The sequence below is a fragment of the Scyliorhinus canicula genome, chromosome 6 (genome assembly GCF_902713615.1).
Source record: "Scyliorhinus canicula chromosome 6, sScyCan1.1, whole genome shotgun sequence".
Classification (NCBI taxonomy): Eukaryota; Metazoa; Chordata; class Chondrichthyes; order Carcharhiniformes; family Scyliorhinidae; genus Scyliorhinus; species Scyliorhinus canicula.
Genome location: NC_052151.1, coordinates 8444855 through 8464928, shown reverse-complemented (window position 1 = coordinate 8464928; position 20074 = coordinate 8444855). Strand labels below are relative to the sequence as shown.

Genomic DNA, 20074 nt, shown 5'->3' with positions numbered 1-20074 from the left:
GCTCCTCCCCACCCCGCACCAGCCCCCTCCAATTCCTCGATTCCCTCAGTGCCATAGCTAGGGGTTCAATCGCCAGTGCGAAGAGCAGGGGGGACAGGGGGTACCTTGCCTCATCCCTCAATGCAACCAAAAGTACTCAGACCTCCTCTTGTTCATGGCCACTTTCGCCATCGGGACCTCGTACAACAGCCTAACCCACCTGACAAACCCCTCCCCAAACCCGAACCACTTCAGCACTTCCCACAAGTACCCCACTCTACACTCTCAAAGGCTTTCTCAGCGTCCATCGACGCCACTATCTCCACCTCCCCCTCCCTCATCATAAGAACGTTAAGGAGCCTCCGCAAATTTGCGTTCAACTGCCTCCCCTTCACAAACCCCGTCTAGTCTTCGTGGATGACCTGTGGCGCACAATCCTCAATTCTCGTGGCTAAGACCTTCGCCAGCACCTTGGCATCTACATTTAACAACAAAATCAGCCTGTAAGTACCACACTGCAGGGGATCCTTGTCCCGCTTCAGGATTAAGGAGATCAGTGCCCGGGACATCGTCGGGGGCGAAGCCCCCCCCTCCCTTGCCTCATTGAAGGTCCTAACCAGCAACGGGCCCAACAGGTCCACATATTTTTTGCAAAATTCGACCGGGAAGCCATCCGGCCTCGGTGCCAGCCTGCATGCTCCCTATCCCTTTGGCCAGCTCCTCCAGCCCAATCGGGGCCCCTAATCCCATTACCAGTCCCTCCTTCACCTTCGGGAACCTTAGTTGGTCCAGAAAGCGGCCGATCCCTCCCTCCTCCAGTGGGCTCTCGGACCGCTATAGTTCCTCATAAAAGTCCCTGAAAATGAAAAAATAAAAATTGCTTATTGTCACAAGTAGGCTTCAAATGAAGTTACTGTGAAAAGCCCCAAGTCGCCACATTCTGGCGCCTGTTCGGGGAGGCTGTTATGGGAATTGAACCATGCTACTGGCCTGCCTTGGTCTGCTTTCAAAGTCAGCGAATTAGCCCTGTGCTAAACATTGATGCCAACAATGGGGGGGTGGCACTGCTTGGTCGTTCAACCATAACTGGCGGTCCACACGGGTTGAATAACATAACTGGTAGTATGACTAGTGATGGGGTACTTCACTACTCTCATACAGCGGCTGCCCACTGGCCCATAACTATTTACAGAGGCATATTCATGTCCACAATTCTGACAATTAGTTATGTACATGTCACATTTAAAAGTCTATACAAAGTTTATAGCGACTCAATCAGATGGTCGGGGGCCTTGGTTGTCCTTTGCGATTGACGGAGCTTCGGCGGAGACTTCGGTGGAGGTGCAGGCGTTTGCGACTCCGGGAGCGTGGATCCAGTCCCCGTAGCAGTTTCAACATCCCTAGATGGCGCTGGTGAAGATGGTCGGTCTAGGGAGGGGAGGTCTAGTCCTCTAGATGGCGCTGGTGAGGGGGTCAACGGACCAGGGAGGGGAGCGTCTGTGGAGTGCAGCGGTGGGTGGGGGGGCCAGGCAGGGCCAGCGGGAAAAACGGTTGTCCAGGGAAGGGGGCTACGGTGAGGGGTGCCGGTGGGGGGGAGGGTCCGGCTGGTGACGAGGGCGAGGGAGGGGATCCGGCGGGCGGCAGGTCCCGTATAGAGACCGTGTCTTGTTGGCCATTGGGGTACTCCACGTATGCGTATTGCGGGTTAGCGTGGAGCAGCTGGACCCTCTCGACCAATGGGTCCGATTTGTGCGCCCGCACGTGTTTCCGGAGCAGGAAGGGCTGGCAGCCAGCCAGGTCGGGAGCGAGGTCCCTGAGGAGGACTTCCTAGGGAAGACAAGGAGACGTTCGTAAGGCGTTTGGTTAGTTGCAGTGCAGAGCAGCGACTGGATGGAGTGGAGGACGTCTTGGAGGACCTCCTGCCAGTGGGGGACCGGGAGATTCCTGGACGGTAGGAGCAGCAGGACGGTCTTCCAGACCGTTCCGTTCTCCCTCTCAACCTGTCCGTTACCCTGGGGGTTATAACTGGTCGTCCTGCTCGAGGCAATGCCCTTGCTAAGCAGGAATTGGCGCAGTTCGTCACTCAGAAAGGAGGACCCCCTATCACTGTGTATGTAGGCGGGGAATCCGAATAGGGAAAAAATGCTGTGGAGGGCCTTGATGATGGTGGCTGTGGTCATATCGGGGCAGGGGATGGCGAACGGGAAGCGGGAGTACTCGTCAATCACGTGTTGCGGTTGGTAGAGGGGGGGACCTTTGAAGTCCATGCTGAGGCGTTCAAAAGGATGGGATGCCTTTTTCAGATGCGCTTTCTCCAGATGGTATAAGTGCGGCTTGAATTCCGCGCAGATGTGGCAGTTTCTGGTCACTGTCCTGACCTCCTCGACGGCGTAGGGCAGGTTGCGGGTCTTCACAAAATGGAAGAAACGAGTGACCCCCGGGTGGCAGAGGTCCTCGTGCAGGGCTCGGAGGCGATCCACTTGAGCGTTGGCACATGTGCCGCGGGACACGGCATTGGGAGGCTCATTTAGCTTCCCTGGACAATACAGGATCTCGTAGTTGTAGGTGGATAATTCGATCCTCCACAGCAAGATCTTATCGTTCCTTATCTTGCCCCGCTGTGCATTGTCAAACATGAAAGCTGCCGACCGTTGGTCTGTGAGGAGGGTAAACCTCCTGCCGGCCAGGTAGTGCCTCCAATGTCGCACAGCTTCTACTATGGCTTGTGCTTCCTTCTCGACCGAGGAGTGGCGGATTTCAGAAGCATGGAGGGTACGTGAGAAGAAGGCCACAGGTCCGCCCGCTTGGTTGAGGGTGGCTGCCAGAGCTACGTCGGACGCGTCACTCTCGACTTGGAAGTGGAGGGACTCATCGACGGCGCGCATCATGGCCTTTGCGATATCCGCTTTGATGCGGCTGAAGGCCTGGCGGGCCTCTGTCGACAGGGGAAAAGTAGTTGTTTGTATGAGAGGACGGGCTTTGTCGGCGTAGTTGGGGACCCACTGAGCGTAATAAGAGAAGATCCCGAGGCAGCGCTTCAGGGCCTTGGAACAGTGGGGGAGCGGGAACTCCATAAGGGGGCGCATGCGTTCCGGGTCGGGGCCTATCACTCCGTTTCGCACTAGTAGCTGAGGATGGCTCGGCGGGCAGTGCTAAACACGCATTTATCCTTGTTATAAGTCAGGTTCAGGAGTTTTGCGGTCTGGAGAAATTTGTGAAGGTTGGTGTCGTGGTCCTGATGGTCGTGGTTGCAGATGGTGACATTGTCAAGATACGGGAATGTTGCCCGTAAGCCGTATCGGTCGACCATTCGGTCCATCTCTCGCTGAAAGACCGAGACCCCGTTTGTGACACTGAAGGGAACTCTTAAGAAGTGGTAGAGTCGCCCATCCGCCTCGAACGCAGTGTACTTGCGGTCACTCGTGCGGATGGGGAGCTGGTGGTAGGTGGACTTTAGGTCTACCGTGGAGAAGACCTTGTACTGCGCGATCCTGTTGACCAGGTCGGATATACGGGGAAGAGGGTACACGTCCAGTTGCGTAAACCTGTTGATGGTCTGACTGTAGTCGATGACCATCCTATTCTTGTCCCTGGTCTTTACCACCACAATTTACTACCACCTCAATATGCAGCAAGGTAGCATGGTGGTTAGCATAAATGCTTCACAGCTCCAGGGTCCCAGGTTCGATTCCCGGCTGGGTCACTGTCTGTGTGGAGTCTGCACGTCTTCCCCTGTGTGCGTGGGTTTCCTCCGGGTGCTCCGGTTTCCTCCCACAGTCCAAAGATGTGCGGGTTAGGTGGATTGGCCATGCTAAATTGCCCGTAGTGTCCTAATAAAAGTAAGGTTAAGGGGGGGGGGGTTGTTGGGTTACGGGTATAGGGTGGATACGTGGGTTGAGTAGGGTGATCATGGCTCGGCACAACATTGAGGGCCGAAGGGCCTGTTCTGTGCTGTACTGTTCTATGTTCTATGTTCTAATTTGAGCTCTCCAGGGGCTGTTGCTGGCTTCGATGACCGCTTCCCTCAGAAGCCGCTGGACCTCAGACCTGATGAATGTCCGGTCCTGGGCACTGTACCGTCTGCTTCTGGTGGCGACGGGTTTGCAATCTGGGGTGGGGTTTGCAAACAGGGAGGGGGGGATCAACCTTGAGAGTCGTGAGGCTGCAGACAGTGAGAGGGGGTATAGGGCCGCCAAATTTAAACGTTAGACTCTGAAGGTTACATTGAAAGTCTAACCCTAGGCGTGTGGCCACGCAGAGGTGGGGGAGGACGTAGAGCCTGTAAATTCTTCCGCCTCGACCAATTCTCCATCTCCTTGAACCGTTCCTGCCATTTCTTGTGAAGCGCCTCGTGCACCTCCACCTTTGCCGCTAGGCTCAAGACCTTGTCTTCTTTATCTGAGATCTTTTGCCGGGCCTCGCGGATTGCCCACCCTCTGGGCCGCGTGGGTCTCCAGCAGCTTATCAATAGAAGCCTTCGTCGGCTCCAGCAGGTTCGCTTTGAGCTCCCTGAAGCAGCGCTGGAGAGCCTCCTGCTGCTGCTGCGACCACTGCATCCACGCTGCCTGGTCTCTGCCTGCCGCCATCTTGCTTTTCTTCCCTCGCACTTTCTTTGGCTTCAACACCACTTTTTATGTCGCCCCGCTCCTGGTCCAAGCCATACACTGTCGGAGGAATGTTGTAGTCTCCTTCCCACACTGAAACTGTTGACAAAATGCCATTGGAGGCCCTGAAAAGAGCCCAAAAGTCCATTCCAAGCGGGAGCTGCCGAACGTGCGACTTAGCTCTGCATAACCACAACCGGAAGTCCCGGCGGACCGGCGTCTCTAAAGGATGCAGTCTTTTCCTCCGCCGCCCCGCAAGATCAATCCTCCATGTTTTGCGGGCGCCCGTGGGGAGGACAGCAACCGCGAATGCGCGGGCTGGCGCCGGCCAACCTGCGCATGCGCGGGTGATGTCATTTACGCGGTTCCGGCCGAGTAATTTACGCGGCACCGCTTTCACGCGGCGCCAAGGCCTGGCGCGTGTAAATTACACGGCACCGTTCTTAGCCCCCCGGGGGTGGGAGAATAGGGGGCGAGGAACGGCCTCCGACGTCGGAGTGAAACACTCTGGTTTTCACTCCATTGTCGACACTTAGTCTCCCGTTGGGAGAATCCCGCCCTTTGTCTATATATATGTTTCTGGAACCCACCTCTTCATTCCCAGAGGAAGGAGCTGTGCTCCGAAAGCTAGTGACTCAAAACAAACCTGTTGGAGTTTAACCTGGTGTTGTAAGATTTCTTACTGTGCTCACCCCAATCCAACGCCGCATCATCCCTAAGAAGAGAGGCAGTGGACACGCAATCCAGACAGTCAGGGTAATGATTTTGGGATCATAAAAGCAAAATGCTGCAGATGCTGGAAATCTAATAAAATCAGAACTTACCGTATAGGAGTCGAAATGTTCATTATTTATCCCTCTCCACAGATACTGACAGACCTGCTGAGTTAATCCAATAAGGGAAGGCTGCTCCCCAAGAGTATGCTGCCCTTGTACTTAGATGACACAGATCGACCAAAGAACACACCCGCCAACTCAACAGACAGATCAAGACCTTTCATCAAGACCTTCAGAATACCCTACGTGCTCTCATCCCACGTACTCCCCGCATTCGACATTTCTACTGCCCCTGAAAATACACAAACCCAGTACACCAGGCCATCCTATCGTATCAGGCAATGGGACCCTGTGTGAGAACCTCTCTGGCTACATCGAGGATATCTTGAAACCCATCATAATATGGACACCCCCGCTTCTGTCGTGACATTACGAACTTCTTACAGAAACTCAGCACCCATGGACCAGTTGAACCATGAATATTCCTCATCACAATGGACGTCTCTGCACTCTATACCAGCATCTCCCATGACGACGGCATTGCCGCAACGGCCTCAGTACTCAACACCAACAAATGCCAATTTCCAGACTCAGCCGCTTCATCCTGGATCACAATGTCTTCACCTTCGACAACAAGTTCTTCATCCAGTCACACGGAACAGCCATGGGGACCAAATTTGCACCTCAATATGCCAACATCTTCATGCACAAGCTCGAACAAGACCTCTTCACCTTACAGGACCTTCAACCGATGTTATACACCAGATACATCAATGACAATTTTTCCTTTGGATCCACGACGAAGAATCACTGAAACGACTACACGATGACATCAATAAGTTCCAACCCACCATCAGACTCACTATGGACTACTCTCAAAAATCAGTTGCATTCTTAGACACACTCATCTCCATGAAGTACTGTCACCAAAGCACTTTGCTTTACTGCAAGCCCACGGATAATCTCACGATGCTCCACTTCTCCAGCTTCCACCCTAAACACATTAAAGAAGCCATCCCTTATGGACAAGCCCTCCGTATACATAGGATCTGCTCAGATGAGGAGGAATGTAACAGACATCTGAATGTACAGATGCTGAAATATGCGCTCGTATGAACGGGATATGGCGCTTGACTCAACGATCGACAGTTCCAACGCGCCACAGCACAAAACCGCACCGACCTCCTGAAAAGCCAAACACGGGACACAACCAACAGAATACCCTTCGTCATCCAGTACATCCCCGGAGCGGAGAAACTACGACATCTTCTTCGGGGCCTTCAACACGTCATCGTTGAAGATGAACATCTTGCCAAGGTCATCCCCACACTCCCATAATTGCCTTCAAACAATCACGCAACCTCAAACAGACTATTGTTTGCTGAAAACTACCCAGCCTTCAGGGGAACAGCAACCATGCTATGGGGACATGCATTCCATCGACCACCCTTATACCTGATGTGGTGATATAACCACTGTAGATATGTGTACTTGCAATAGGGGGATATATGGCTGTACCTGTAATACAGGTTCTTCCGGTAAGCCCTTGCCGGCTAGCTCTGCCCACAGGGAGCTTGTGTATAAATATGCGTGTGAGTCACTGAGATCTTATTCTACAGCTGCTGCTGGAGGAATAGCATCACACAGCAATAAAGCCTCGATTATACATGTCTCGAGTCTTTGTGTGCAATTGTTAGCGCCACACCTGGGGCATCCCAGCGATGGTGGCAAACCCCATTGGCTGGGATGGGATCAGTCCATATCAAGGTGGATGTATTGTGCTGCACGGACATACAGGTCCTCCATAACTGCATGGATACATCTCTGCATGGAGTTCTGGAAGATCCCAGACAGGTCCCTACTCCACGCCTGGAAGGAGATCGTTGAAAAGACGTTCAGAATGACCGTCACCTTGACGGCCACCAGGAGCATGCGTACTCCCCCATACCTCTGCAGTTCCAGATCTGCCATGATCCGGCACAGACATTTCACAGTCTGCCCACTCAGCCGCAATTGTCGGCGGCACTCAACCTGGCAGGCCCTCGAACGACAGACCGATATACATGAGTCTTGATGTGATGCATCCTTCCCATCTCCTTCTCAGCTTGCTGGATGGCAGGCTCTCCATCATCACTGGCTAGCTCCTGCAGCTCTGGGGCAGGCTCCTGTTCTGCAAGGTCTAACCCGGGCAGCTCCTGCTCATACAGCCTCAGTGCACCCGCCAGGACTGCGACAGCCAGGCGGTGCCAACCACTCCTGGCTTTATACCAAACTCCATTTTCTGCTGGGGGCAAAGGGCAGAAGATGAGCATGGTGAGTACTCCTGTTACCAAACAGTTCCAATGGACTTCCCCTGCCCCTACATGTGCACACCCCTGCCCCATTGCTGGTGTATCCCCTGCCATTCCACCTGACACTTTGCCCTCTGCATCGCACCCCTTGTCCCAAAGGGTAGGCAGCTGTTGAGACCTTAGTTGCAGTGTGCTGGGGTCCTTTGTGTTTGGCACTGCGTTGTGCCTAATTGTCTGCGACAGGACAGATTGGGGCAGGGGTGAAGTGGGCATGCAGGGCTTGGTGACAGCGGATGGTCCTGCGTAGTGGGCTGGCTGAGAGTGTCACTGGCAAGACACCAGGAAGGGTGCCGACAGCCATGGTATATGAAGCAGGGCAGTGCCTTGGATGGTTTCTGGGGTGTGCCAACACCTGTTGGGCCATGGGCTGTACTGGACCGGCATGGTATTTAGGCTCCTGGGGTATGGCCTGCGGGAAGGGTGGGGGACCCATATGTCCAGTGGCGCTCTCCACATCTACAGGGCACATTGGGAAGTCAGATAGCTACTTTCAGGCTGCTATAATGGTGGTCCGTGCCTGGACACTCTGAGCCCAGAGGGACACCCCGACCCACTGGCCTATCCACTGCCACCCCCTCCAAACCACTCCCCCCGGCACTGGAAGACAGCTCCGGCCAGCGGCACAATTGGAAGTCCATTGTTGCGCCTCAGTGGGCAGCATGGTAGCACAAGTGGATAGCACTGTGGCTTCACAGCGCCATGGTCCCAGGTTTGATTCCCCGCTGGGTCACTGTCTGTGTGGAGTCGGCACATTCTCCCCATGTCTGTATGGGTTTCTTCCGGGTGCTCCGGCTTCCTCCCACAGTCCAAAGATGTGCAGGTTAGGTGGATTGGCCATGATAAATTACCCTTAGTGTCCATAAAGGTGAAGAGGGGTTATTTGGTTCTGGGGATAGGGTGGAAGTGAGGGCTTAAGTGGGTTGGTGCAGACTCCATGGACCGAATGGCCTCCTTCTGCACTGTGTGTTCTATGTTCTACGGTCTTTGGAAACATATCTAACCTCCTCTCTCTCCCTCACTGGCCATGGCACATGTTTCCCAATTTTAAATATCACAAGTAAACTGCGCCATCATCACCGTGTTGGGCCCGTTAATTATATGCTAATGGCAGGTCCTGTATAATTTTGCATGCCCATTTTGACGCGTGGCTTGGATCGCATTCATTCCACTGTCAAGACACCAGAGCATGGCATTCCGTTGGGCTCCCGGCGCCTTACTTGATTTTTGGCTGATGCATAATTCTCTGCCAAATTGCGATTCACGATTCTGGATGAAGAATCCGGCCTCTAATTCAGGTGATTATTTTCCACTTAATAATGAGGCAATGACAATTTTTATGTGTATGACAACATGAGGCATGAAGAAAAAAATCTTATTCATTGTGCAAAACGTACCTGTATTCAGTTCAATAAAGTCTACTTTAATGGTGGAGCTGATTTCCTCAATCTCTCGTTCGAAAGCAGCATAGTACTCTATTTTTGTTCGGAGCTCGTACAGACTGGGATTACTGTTCATAAATTTCTGTGTAGAAACGATTGGAAATAAATTATGAATTTAAGTTAATCCACATAATGTTTTGAGTTACTGGATTTGAAAGGCGTATCATTTGCTGAGGATCATGGGCATTATTTAAAAAATCATAATTTAAAATTTATAGATTTTCTTCCCCAGTGGAATTGATTTAAGCATTTTTAACTTTCTACTTATGTTCAAATGCAGAATATCTTTTCAAACCTAACTCCATAGGCTGGATTCTCTGATTTTGAGACTAAGTGCTAATGCCGGAGTGGGAACAGTGGTGTTTTAGCATGAGTGACCCACGTGATCAGGAACCCAGCCCATCGGGGGCGGAGAATCAGGGGAGGGCGTCAGGTGACGTCCTGAGGCCATCCATATGGCAAGTACGCCGCTTTGGAGGGGGTGGAGCATCGCAAAAGTGGTGCCGCCCCTGATTTTGGCACCAACGGGGATTGTCCAGTCGATCGTCGAACGCGATTTCGCCGTCGGAGACCGGAGAACCCCGCCCCATGAATCCTATTTCCAGAATTTGAAACTTAAATATTAGTCATGTTCATAGGTTTGACCATACTATTAATGCTAGCTGATGGCAGTTAACTGAATGTTGAAATTATTCATACATGCCATTTGAATCCATATCCCAGGAGCAAATTAATAAACGAAAATACAAATTAAACATGTTGTTAATATTAAACTCTTGACCCGTCAGTCTGGCCTCAATAAAATGCAAGATGGATTCGTAGGTATAGTATTATTTATTGATAACCAACTTGCAAGGCTGACTCACACCTTAGGAATTCAGAACACACAGGCGACAGTTCCAACGCATCACAGCAAAAAACCGCACCGACCTCCTCAGAAGACAAACACGGGACACAACTGACAGAGTACCCTTCGTCGTCCAGTACTTTCCTGGGGCGGAGAAACTACAGCATCTTCTTCGCATCCTTCAACACATCATCAATGAAGATGAACATCTTGCCAAGGTCATCCCCACACCCCCACTGCTGGCCTTCAAACAACCGCGCAACCTCAAACAAACCATTGTCTGCAGTAAATTACCCAGCCTTCAGAACAGCAACCACAACACCACACAACCCTGCCAGGGCAATCACTGCAAGACATGCCAGATCATCGACATGGATATCACCATTACACGTGGAAACACCACCCACCAGGTACACGGCACCTACTCGTGCGACTCGACCAATATAGTCTGCCTCATACGCTGCAGGAAGGGATGTCCCGAAGCGTGGTACATTGGCGAGACTATGCAGACACTGCGACAACAAATGAACGGGCATCGTGCGACAATCACCAGGCAGGAATGTTCCCTTCCAGTCGGAGAACACTTCAGCAGTCAAGGGTACTCAGCCTCTGATCTCCGGGTAAGCGTTCGCCAAGGCGGTCTTCAAGACACGCGACAACGCAGAATTGCCGAGCAAAAGCTTACAGCTAAGTTCCGCAGGCATGAGTGCGGCCTCAACCAGGATCTTGGATTCATGTCGCATTACATTCACCCACCCGACCAACAGGCCTGGACTTGCAAAATCCTACCAACTGTCCTGGTTTGAGACAATTCACACCTCTTTAACCTGGGATTATCCCTCTCTCTGGATCTGTAATGATTTGATTACCCGCAAATGCTTGCATTCCAAGCATTGTCCGGCATCTCTGACTTTGTCTGTATAAATGTTTCTGGAACATACCTCTCCATTCACCTGAGGAAGGAGCAGTGCTCCGAAAGCTCGTGTTTGAAACAAACCTGTTGGACTTTAAACTGGTGTTGTAAGACTTCTTACTGCGCTCACCCCAGTCCAACGCTGGCATCTCCACATCAAGAACAAAGAGATCACTGCACATATATTTAAATTAGCATCAAGATTCGCATACAAGCTTCCCATAGGTCATTCTATACACCTCCTGACCTGGCCATATATCCTGATTGGCTCACTTCGCATTCCCCAAACCTGGGCCTCTTGTTACCCAGCATCCTTTTCAGCATTCTCTCCATGATTCGAGGCTCCCCTCCCCCCTTCCTGCCATGCTGTGCTCAATCCCTTTGTTCTCTGTCTGTGAACTCACTACCCTCAGACCTGTACTATCATCTACATTATTCTAACTAATAATCCTACTGTCTATCACAATCGTTTATTCAATTCCTCAATGTGACCCAAGCAACACCATGATGGGAACCGATGCAGGAAGTTGGAAGGTAGTGAAACAGGCACAGAAGCAAAAGGAAGTAAGGGGGAAAGTGTAAGGCAGAGAAGCCATAGTCAAAAATCAAAAAGGGCGACAGTACAAGGTACAGTGACTGAGGGGAGCTCAGTGAATAAGCCCAGTAATACCAAAAGGAATAAAACTGGAGATGTTAAGATTCAAAACAGAGGTAAAAAAAAACAACATAAATGTACTTTACCTGAATGCTCATAGTATTTGGAATAAAGTGAATGAGTTGATGGAGAAAATCAACTCTGTTATTTAAGGATGACATCCGGACATAGTAAGGGATGACATCGGTGCTATGGAGGATAAGACTTTATGGTGGAACAGTTGAGGAACAGTGGAGAACCTCCCAAGCGATTTTTCACAGTGCTCAGCAAAGGTTTTTACCAATAAAAAGGAAGGACGATAGAAAGAGGGAAAATCGACCATGGATATCGAAGGAAATAAGGGCGAGTATCAAATTGAAGGAAAAAGCATACGAAATGGCAAAGATTGGTGGGAGACTGGAGGACTGGGAAATCTTTAGGGGGCAACAGAAAGCTACTAAAAAAGCTAAAAAGAAGAGTAAAATAGATTATGAGAGTAAACTTGCTCAGAATATAAAAACAGATAGTAAAGGTTTCTACAAATATATAAAACAAAAAAGAGTGGCTAAGGTAAATATTGGTCCTTTAGAGGATGAGAAGGGGGTTTTAATAATGGGAGATGAGGAAATGGCCGAGGAACTGAACAGGTTTTTTGGGTCGGTCTTCACAGTGGAAGACACAAATAACATGCCAGTGACTGATAGAAGTGAGGCTATGACAGGTGAGGACCTTGAGAGGATTGTTTTCACGAAGGAGGCAGTGATGGGCAAGCTAATGGGGCTAAAGGTAGACAAGTCTCCTGGCCCTGATAGAATGCATCCCAGAGTGCTAAAAGAGATGGCTAGGGAAATTGCAAATGCATTAGTGATAATTTACCAAGATTCACTAGACTCTGGGGTGGTCCCGGTGGATTGGAAATTAGAAAACGTGACACCACTGTTTAAAAAATGAGGTAGGCAGAGAGCGGGATTTTATAGGCCAGTGACCTTAACTTCGGTATAGGGAAGATGCTGGAATCTATAATCAAAGAAGAAATAGCGAGGCATCTGGATAGAAATTGTCCCATTGGGCAGACACAGCATGGGTTCATAAAGGGCAGGTCGTGCATAACTAATTTAGTGGAATTTTTTGAGGGCATTACCAGTGCAGTAGATAACGGGGAGCCAATGAAAATCGCTTATTGTGACGAGTAGGCTACAATGAAGTTACGGTGAAAAGGCCCTAGTCGCCACATTCCAGCGCCTGTTCGGGGAGGCTGCTACGGGAATCGAACAGTGCTGCTGGCCTGCCTTGGTCTGCTTTCAAAGCCAGCGATTTAGCCCAGTGTGCTAAACAGCCCCTGGATGTGGTATATCTGGATTTCTAGAAAGCCTTTGACAAGGTGCCACTCAGTTGCTAGTGGTGTCCCTCAGGGATCGGTGTTGGGCCCACAATTGTTCACAATTTACACAGATGATTTGGAGTTGGGGACCAAGGGCAATGTGTCCAAGTTTGCAGATGACACAAAGATGAGTGGTAAAGCGAAAAGTGCAGAGGATACTGGAAGTCTGCAGAGGGATTTGGATAGGTTAAGTGAATGACTAGGGTCTGGCAGATGGAATACAATGTTGACAAATGTGAGGTTATCCATTTTGGTAGGAATAATAGCAAATGGGATTATTATTTAAATGATAAAATATTAAAGCATGCTGCCGTGCAGAGACCTGGGTGTGCTAGTGCATGAGTCGCAAAAAGTTGGTTTACAGGTGCAACAGGTGATTAAGAAGGCAAATGGAATGTTGTCCTTCATTGCTAGAGGGATGGAATTTAAGACCACGGAGGTTAGGGAGGGATGGGGCTGGCTTAGCTCACTAAGCTAAATCGCTGGCTTTTAAAGCAGACCAAGCAGGCCAGCAGCACAGTTCGATACCCGTACCAGCCTCCCCGAACAGGTGCCGGAATGTGGCGACTAGGGGCTTTTCACAGTAACTTCATTGAAGCCTACTCGTGACAATAAACGATTTTAATTTTTCTTTTTTTTTATGCTGCAATTGTATTAGGTGTTAGTGAGGCCATACCTGGAGTATTGTCTTCGGTTTTGGTCTCCTTACTTGAGAAAGGACGGACTGGCACTGGAGGGTGTGCAGAGGAGATTCACTAGGTTAATACCAGAGCTGAAAGGGTTGGATTACGAGGAGAGGTTGAGCAGACTGGGACTGTACTCATTGGAATTAAGAAGGATGAGGGGGGATCTTACAGAAACATATAAAATTATGAAGGGAATAGATAGGATTGATGTGGGCAGGTTGTTTCCACTGGAGGGTGAAAGCAGAACTAGGGGGTATAGCCTCAAAATAAGGGGAAGTAGATTTAGAACTGAGTTTAGGAGGAACTTCTTCAAAGGGTTGTGAATCTATGGAATTCCTTGCCCAGTGAAGCAGTAGAGGCTCCTTCATTAAATGTTTTAAAGAAAAAGATAGATAGTTTTTTGAAGAATAAAGGGATTAAGGGTTATGGTGTTCGGGCCGGAAAGTGGAGCTGAGTCCACAAAAGATCAGCCATGATCTCATTGAATGGTGGCACAGGCTCGAGGGGCCAGATAGAAAAAAAGAACAAAGAGCAAAGAAAATTACAGCACGGGAACAGGCCCTTCGGCTCTCCCAGCCTGCGCCGATCCAGATCCTTTATCTAAACATGTTGCCTATTTTCCAAGGTCTACTTCTCTCTGTTTCCCACCCGTTCATATATCTGTTCAGATGCATCTTAAATGATGCTATCGTACCCGCCTCTACCACCTCCGCTGGCAAAGCATTCCAGGCACCCACCACCCTCTGCGTAAAAAACTTTCAACGCACATCTCCCTTAAACTTTCCCCCTCTCACCTTGAAATCGTGACCCCTTGTAATTGACACCCCCACTCTTGGAAAAAGCTTGTTGCTATCCACCCTGTCCATACCTCTCATAATTTTGTAGACCTCAATCAGGTCTCCCCTCAACCTCTGTCTTTCCAATGAAAACAATCCTAATCTACTCAACCTTTCTTCATAGCTAGCACCCTCCATACTAGGCAACATCCTGGTGAACCTCCTCTGCGCCCTCTCTAAAGCATCCACATCCTTCTGGTAATGTGGCGACCAGAACTGCACGCAGTATTCCAAATGTGGCCTAGCCAAAGTCCTATGCAACTGTAACATGACCTGCCGACTCTTGTACTCAATACCCCGTCCAATGAAGGCAAGCATGCTGTATGCCTTCTTGACCACTCTATCGACCTGCGTTGCCACCTTCAAGGTACAATGGACCTGAACTCCCAGATCTCTCTGTACATCAATTTTCCCCAGGACCCTTCCATTGACCATATAGTCTGCTCTTGAATTAGATCTTCCAAAATGCATCACCTCGCATTTGCCTGGATTGAACTCCATCTGCCATTTCTCTGCCCAACTCTACAATCTATCTATATTTTGCTGTATTCTCTGACAGACCGCCTCGCTATCTGCAACTCCACCAGTCTTAGTATCATCTGCAAACCTGCTCATCAGACCACTTATACCTTCGTCCAGATCATTTATGTATTTCACAAACAACAGTGGTCCGAGCACGGATGCCTGTGGAACATCACTAGTCACCTTTTTCCATTTTGAGACACTCCCTTCCACCACTACTCTTTGTCTCCTGTTGCCCAGCCAGTTCTTTATCCATCTAGCTAGTACACCCTGAACCCCATACAACTTTTACATCAACCTGCCATGGGAAACCTTATCAAATGCTTTACTGAAGTCCATGTATATGACATCTACAGCCCTTCCCTCATCAATTAACTTTGTCACTTCCTCAAAGAATTCTATTAGGTTTGTAAGACATCACCTTCCCTGCACAAAACCATGCTGCCTATCTCAGTGTTTCCCTCCCTACCCCCTCCTCTAACCAAAAAAAACCAATCACGGTCGTTGGGAAGTGGGAGCAGGGGCCTGTCGTGAAGATGAGTGAGTACTTTTAAATTTGCTTACCTTTCAGCGGGAGCAGCCTCCGGATTTTCGGCGGGAGCAGGGGCCTGTCAGGAAGGTGAGTGAGTACCTTTAAATTTGCGTACCTTCCAGCGGGAGCAGCCTCTGGATTTTCGGCGGGAGCAGGGGCCTGTCGGGAAGGTGAGTGCCTGTAACAAGTTGGGCGGTTGCTAAACCCGAGACACTGCACTTGCAGTGTCCCCCACCCTTCCACCTCCTCTAGGGAATATCAGGTAAGAAGCTTGCGCAGGTCAAAGAGACATAGCTGGAGTGAGACACATCCAGAGTGGGAATTGCAACTTGGTAATTTGGTGCAGTGAGGTAATTCTGTGCAGAGTGAGAGAAGGCGCTTTTTTGGAGGTGCTTTTTAACCCTGGTAAGTGACTGGTAAGTAGTTTTTCTTTCATTGTCTAATTTATTTATTTTTATTTTGAAATCGTAGTTGTGTAAGTTTACCTAAGGTTTAAGACATGGCAGGAGATCCCAGACCCATGTCATGCTCCTCGTGTGCGATGTGGGAGCTCAGAGATACGTCCACTGTCCCTGGCTCTTTCACGTGCAAGAAGTGTGTTCAGTTGCAGCTCCTGTTAGACCGCTTGACGGCTCTGAAGCTGCGGATGGACACACTTTGGAGCATCCGCGATGCTGAGGAGGTCGTGGATAGCACGTTTAGCGAGTTGGTCACACCGCAGGTGAAAGTTAATGAGGGAGATAGAAAATGGGTGACCAAAAGAAAGAGCAAGAGTAGGAAGGCAGTGCAGGTGTCCCCTGCGGTTATTTCCCTGCCAGCCAGCTGTCGTGGTACACATAGGCACCAACGATATAGGTAAAAAACGGGCTGAGGTCCTACAAGCTGAATTCAGGGAGTTAGGAGTTAAACTAAAAAGTAGGACCTCAAAGGTAGTAATCTCAGGATTGCTACCAGTGCCACGAGCTAGTCAGAGTAGGAATGTCAGGATAGATAGGATGAATGCGTGGCTCGAGAGATGGTGCAAGAGGGAGGGATTCAAATTCCTGGGGCATTGGGACCAGTTCTGGGGGAGGTGGGACCAGTACAAACTGGACGGTCTGCACCTGGGTAGGACTGGAACCGATGTCCTAGGGGAGGTGTTTGCTAGAGCTGTTGGGGAGGGTTTAAACTAATGTGGCAGGGAGATGGGAACCGATGCAGGAAGTTGGGAGGTAGTAAAACAGGGACAGAAGCAAAAGGAAGTAAGGGAGAAAGTGCAAGGCAGAGAAGACATAGTCAAAAATCAAAAAGGGCGACAGTACAAGGTACAGTGACTGAGGGGAGCTCAGTGAATAGGCCCAGTAATACTAAAAGGAATAAAACTGGAGATATTAAGATTCAAAACAGAGGTAAAAAAAACAACATAAGTGTACTTTACCTGAATGCTCGTAGTATTCGGAATAAAGTAAATGAGTTGATGGCGCAAATCATCGTGAATGACTATGATTTAGTGGCCATTACTGAAACATGGTTAAAGGATGGTCACGACTGGGAGTAAAATATCCGCGGGTATCAAACTATTAGGAAGGACAGAGTGGATGGTAAGGGAGGTGGTGTAGCTCTGTTATTTAAGGATGACATCCGGGCAATATTTAGGGATGATATCGGTGCTATGGAGGATGAGGTTGAATCCATTTGGGTGGAAATCAGGAATAGTAAGGAGAAAAAGTCACTGATAGGAGGAGTCTATCGGCCACCAAATAGTAACATTATGGTGGGGCAGGCAATAAACAAAGAGATAACTGATGCATGTAGAAATGGTACAGCAGTTATCATGGGGGATTTTAATCTACATGTCGATTGGTTTAACCAGGTCGGTCAAGGCAATCTTGAGGAGGTGTTTATAGAATGTATCCGCGATAGTTTCCTAGAACAGTATGTAACGGAACCTACGAGGGAAAAAGTGGTACTAGATCTTGTCCTGTGTAATGAAACAGGATTGATTCATGATCTCATAGTTAGGGATCCTCTCGGAAGGAGCGATCACAATATGGTGGAATTTAAAATAGAGATGGAGGGTGAGAAGGTAAAATCAAATACTAGTGTTTTGTGTTTAAACAAAGGAGATTACAATGGGATGAGAGAAGAACTACCTAAGGTAGACTGGGAGCAAAGACTTAATGGTGGAACAGTTGAGGAACAGTGGAGAACCTTCCAAGCGATTTTTCACAGTGCTCAGCAAAGGTTTATACCCACAAAAAGGAAGGACGGTAGAAAGAGGGAAAATCGACCGTGGATATCTAAGGAAATAAGGGAGAGTATCAAATTGAAGGAAAGAGCATTGAAGCAAAGATTGGTGGGAGACTAGAGGACTGGGAAATATTTAAGGGGCAACAGAAAGCTACTAAAAAAACTATAAAGAAGAGTAAGATAGAGTATGAGAGGAAGCTTGCTCAGAATATAAAAACAGACAGCAAAGGTTTTTACAAATATATAATGCAAAAAAGAGTGGCTAAGGTAAATATTGGTCCTTTAGAGGATGAGAAGGGAGATTTAATAATGGGAGATGAAGAAATGGCTGAGGAACTGAACAGGTTTTTTCGGTCGGTCTTCACAGTGGAAGACACAAATAACATGCCAGTGACTGATAGAAATGAGGTTATGACAGGTGATGACCTTGAGAGGATTGTTATGCCTAACGAGGTAGTGATGGGCAAGCTAATGGGGCTAAAGGAAGACAAGTCACCTGGCCCTGATGGAATGCATCCGAGAGTGCTAAATGAAATGGCTAGGGAAATTGCAAATGCACTAGTGATGATTTACCTAAATTCACTAGACTCTGGGGTGGTCCCGGTGGATTGGAAATTAGCAAACATGATACCACTGTTTAAAAAAGGAGGTAGGCCGAGAGGAGGAAATTATAGGCCAGTGAAACGTCGGTAGTAGGGAAGATGCTGGAATCTATCATCAAGGAAGAAATAGCGAGGCATCTGGATAGAAATTGTCCCACTGGGCAGACACAGCATGGGTTCATAAAGGGCAGGTCATGCCTAACTAATTTAGTGGAATTGTTTGAGGACATTACCAGTGCAGTAGATAACGGGGAGCCAATGGATGTGGTATATCTGGATTTCCAGAAAGCGTTTGACAAAATGCTGCTTGCATAAGATAAAGATGCATGGCATTAAGGATAAAGTAGTAGCATGGATAGAGGATTGGTTAATTAATAGAAAGCAAAGAGTGGGGATTAATGGGTGCTTCTCTGGTTGGTGATCAGTAGCTAGTGGTGTCCCTCAGAGATCTGTGTTGTGCCCACAATTGTTCACAATCTACATAGATGATTTAGAGTTGGGGACCGAGGGCAATGTGTCTAAGTTTGCAGATGACACTAAGATAAGTGGTAAAGCAAAAAGTGCAGAGGATACTGGAAGTCTGCAGAGGGATTTGGATAGGTTAAGTGAATGGGCTAGGGTCTTGCAGATGGAATACAAATGTGAGGTTATCCATTTTGATAGGAATAACAGCAAATGGGATTATTATTTAAACAATAAAATATTAAAGCATGCTGCTGTGCAGAGAGACCTGGGTGTGCTAGTGCATGAGTCACAGAAAGTTGGTTTACAGGTGCAACAGGTGATTAAGAAGGCAAATGGAATTTTGTCCTTCATTGCTAGAGGGATGGAGTTTAAGACTAGGGAGGTTATGCTGCAATTGTATAAGGTGTTAGTGCGGCCACACCTGGAGTATTGTGTTCAGTTTTGGTCTCCTTACTTGCGAAAGAATTCCGAGGAGAGGTTGAGTAGACTGGGACTGTACTCGTTGGAATTTAGAAGGATGAGGGGGGATCTTATCGAAACATTTAAAATTATTAAGGGAATAGATAGGATAGATGCGGGCAGGTTGTTTCCACTGGTGGGTGAAAGCAGAACTAGGGGGCATAGCCTCAAAATAAGGGGAAGTAGATTCAGGACTGAGTTTAGGAGGAACTTCTTCACCCAAAGGGTTGTGCATCTATGGAATTCTTTGCCCAGTGAAGCAGTTGAGGTTCCTTCATTAAATGTTTTTAAGGTAAAGATAGATAGTTTTTGAAAGAAAAAAGGGATTAAGGGTTATGGTGTTCGGGCCGGAAAGTGGAGCTGAGTCCACAAAAGATCAGCCATGATGTCATTGAATGGCGGAGCAGGCTCGAGGGGCCAGATGGCCTACTCCTGCTCCTAGTTCTTATGTTCTTATGTTCTTATAAGTCTATTTTCTTCCAAATGTGAATAGATCCTATCCCTCAGTATCTTCTCCAACAGTTTGCCTACCACTGACGTCAAGTTCACAGGTCTATAATTCCCTGGATTAACCCTGCTACCCTTCTTAAACAAAGGGACAGCATTAGCAATTCTCCAGTCCACCGGGACCTCACCCGTGCTCAAGGATTCTGCAAAGATATCTGTTAAGTCCCAGATGGCCTACTCCTGCTCCTAGTTCTTATGTTCTTATGACAAATAGATGGTTTATGTTGGTTACAGCAAATAATCAAGAGATAAAATGCAGTTTCACATTTTTCATGGAAAGAATATCATACCCAAAACTAAAATCTGCAGAAC

General features: G+C 48.6%; 1 protein-coding gene across 1 annotated transcript in view; it reads right to left on the bottom strand.

The window, feature by feature from the left end:
• Positions 1 to 20074, bottom strand: part of LOC119966923 (dynein heavy chain 8, axonemal-like) — a 1786259-nt gene that overhangs the window by 950015 nt on the left and 816170 nt on the right. Inside the window, exon 28 of the mRNA XM_038798881.1 lies at positions 9105 to 9231. Coding sequence (XP_038654809.1) covers positions 9105 to 9231 — 127 coding nt within the window. The remainder of the gene's footprint in view (positions 1 to 9104; positions 9232 to 20074) is intronic.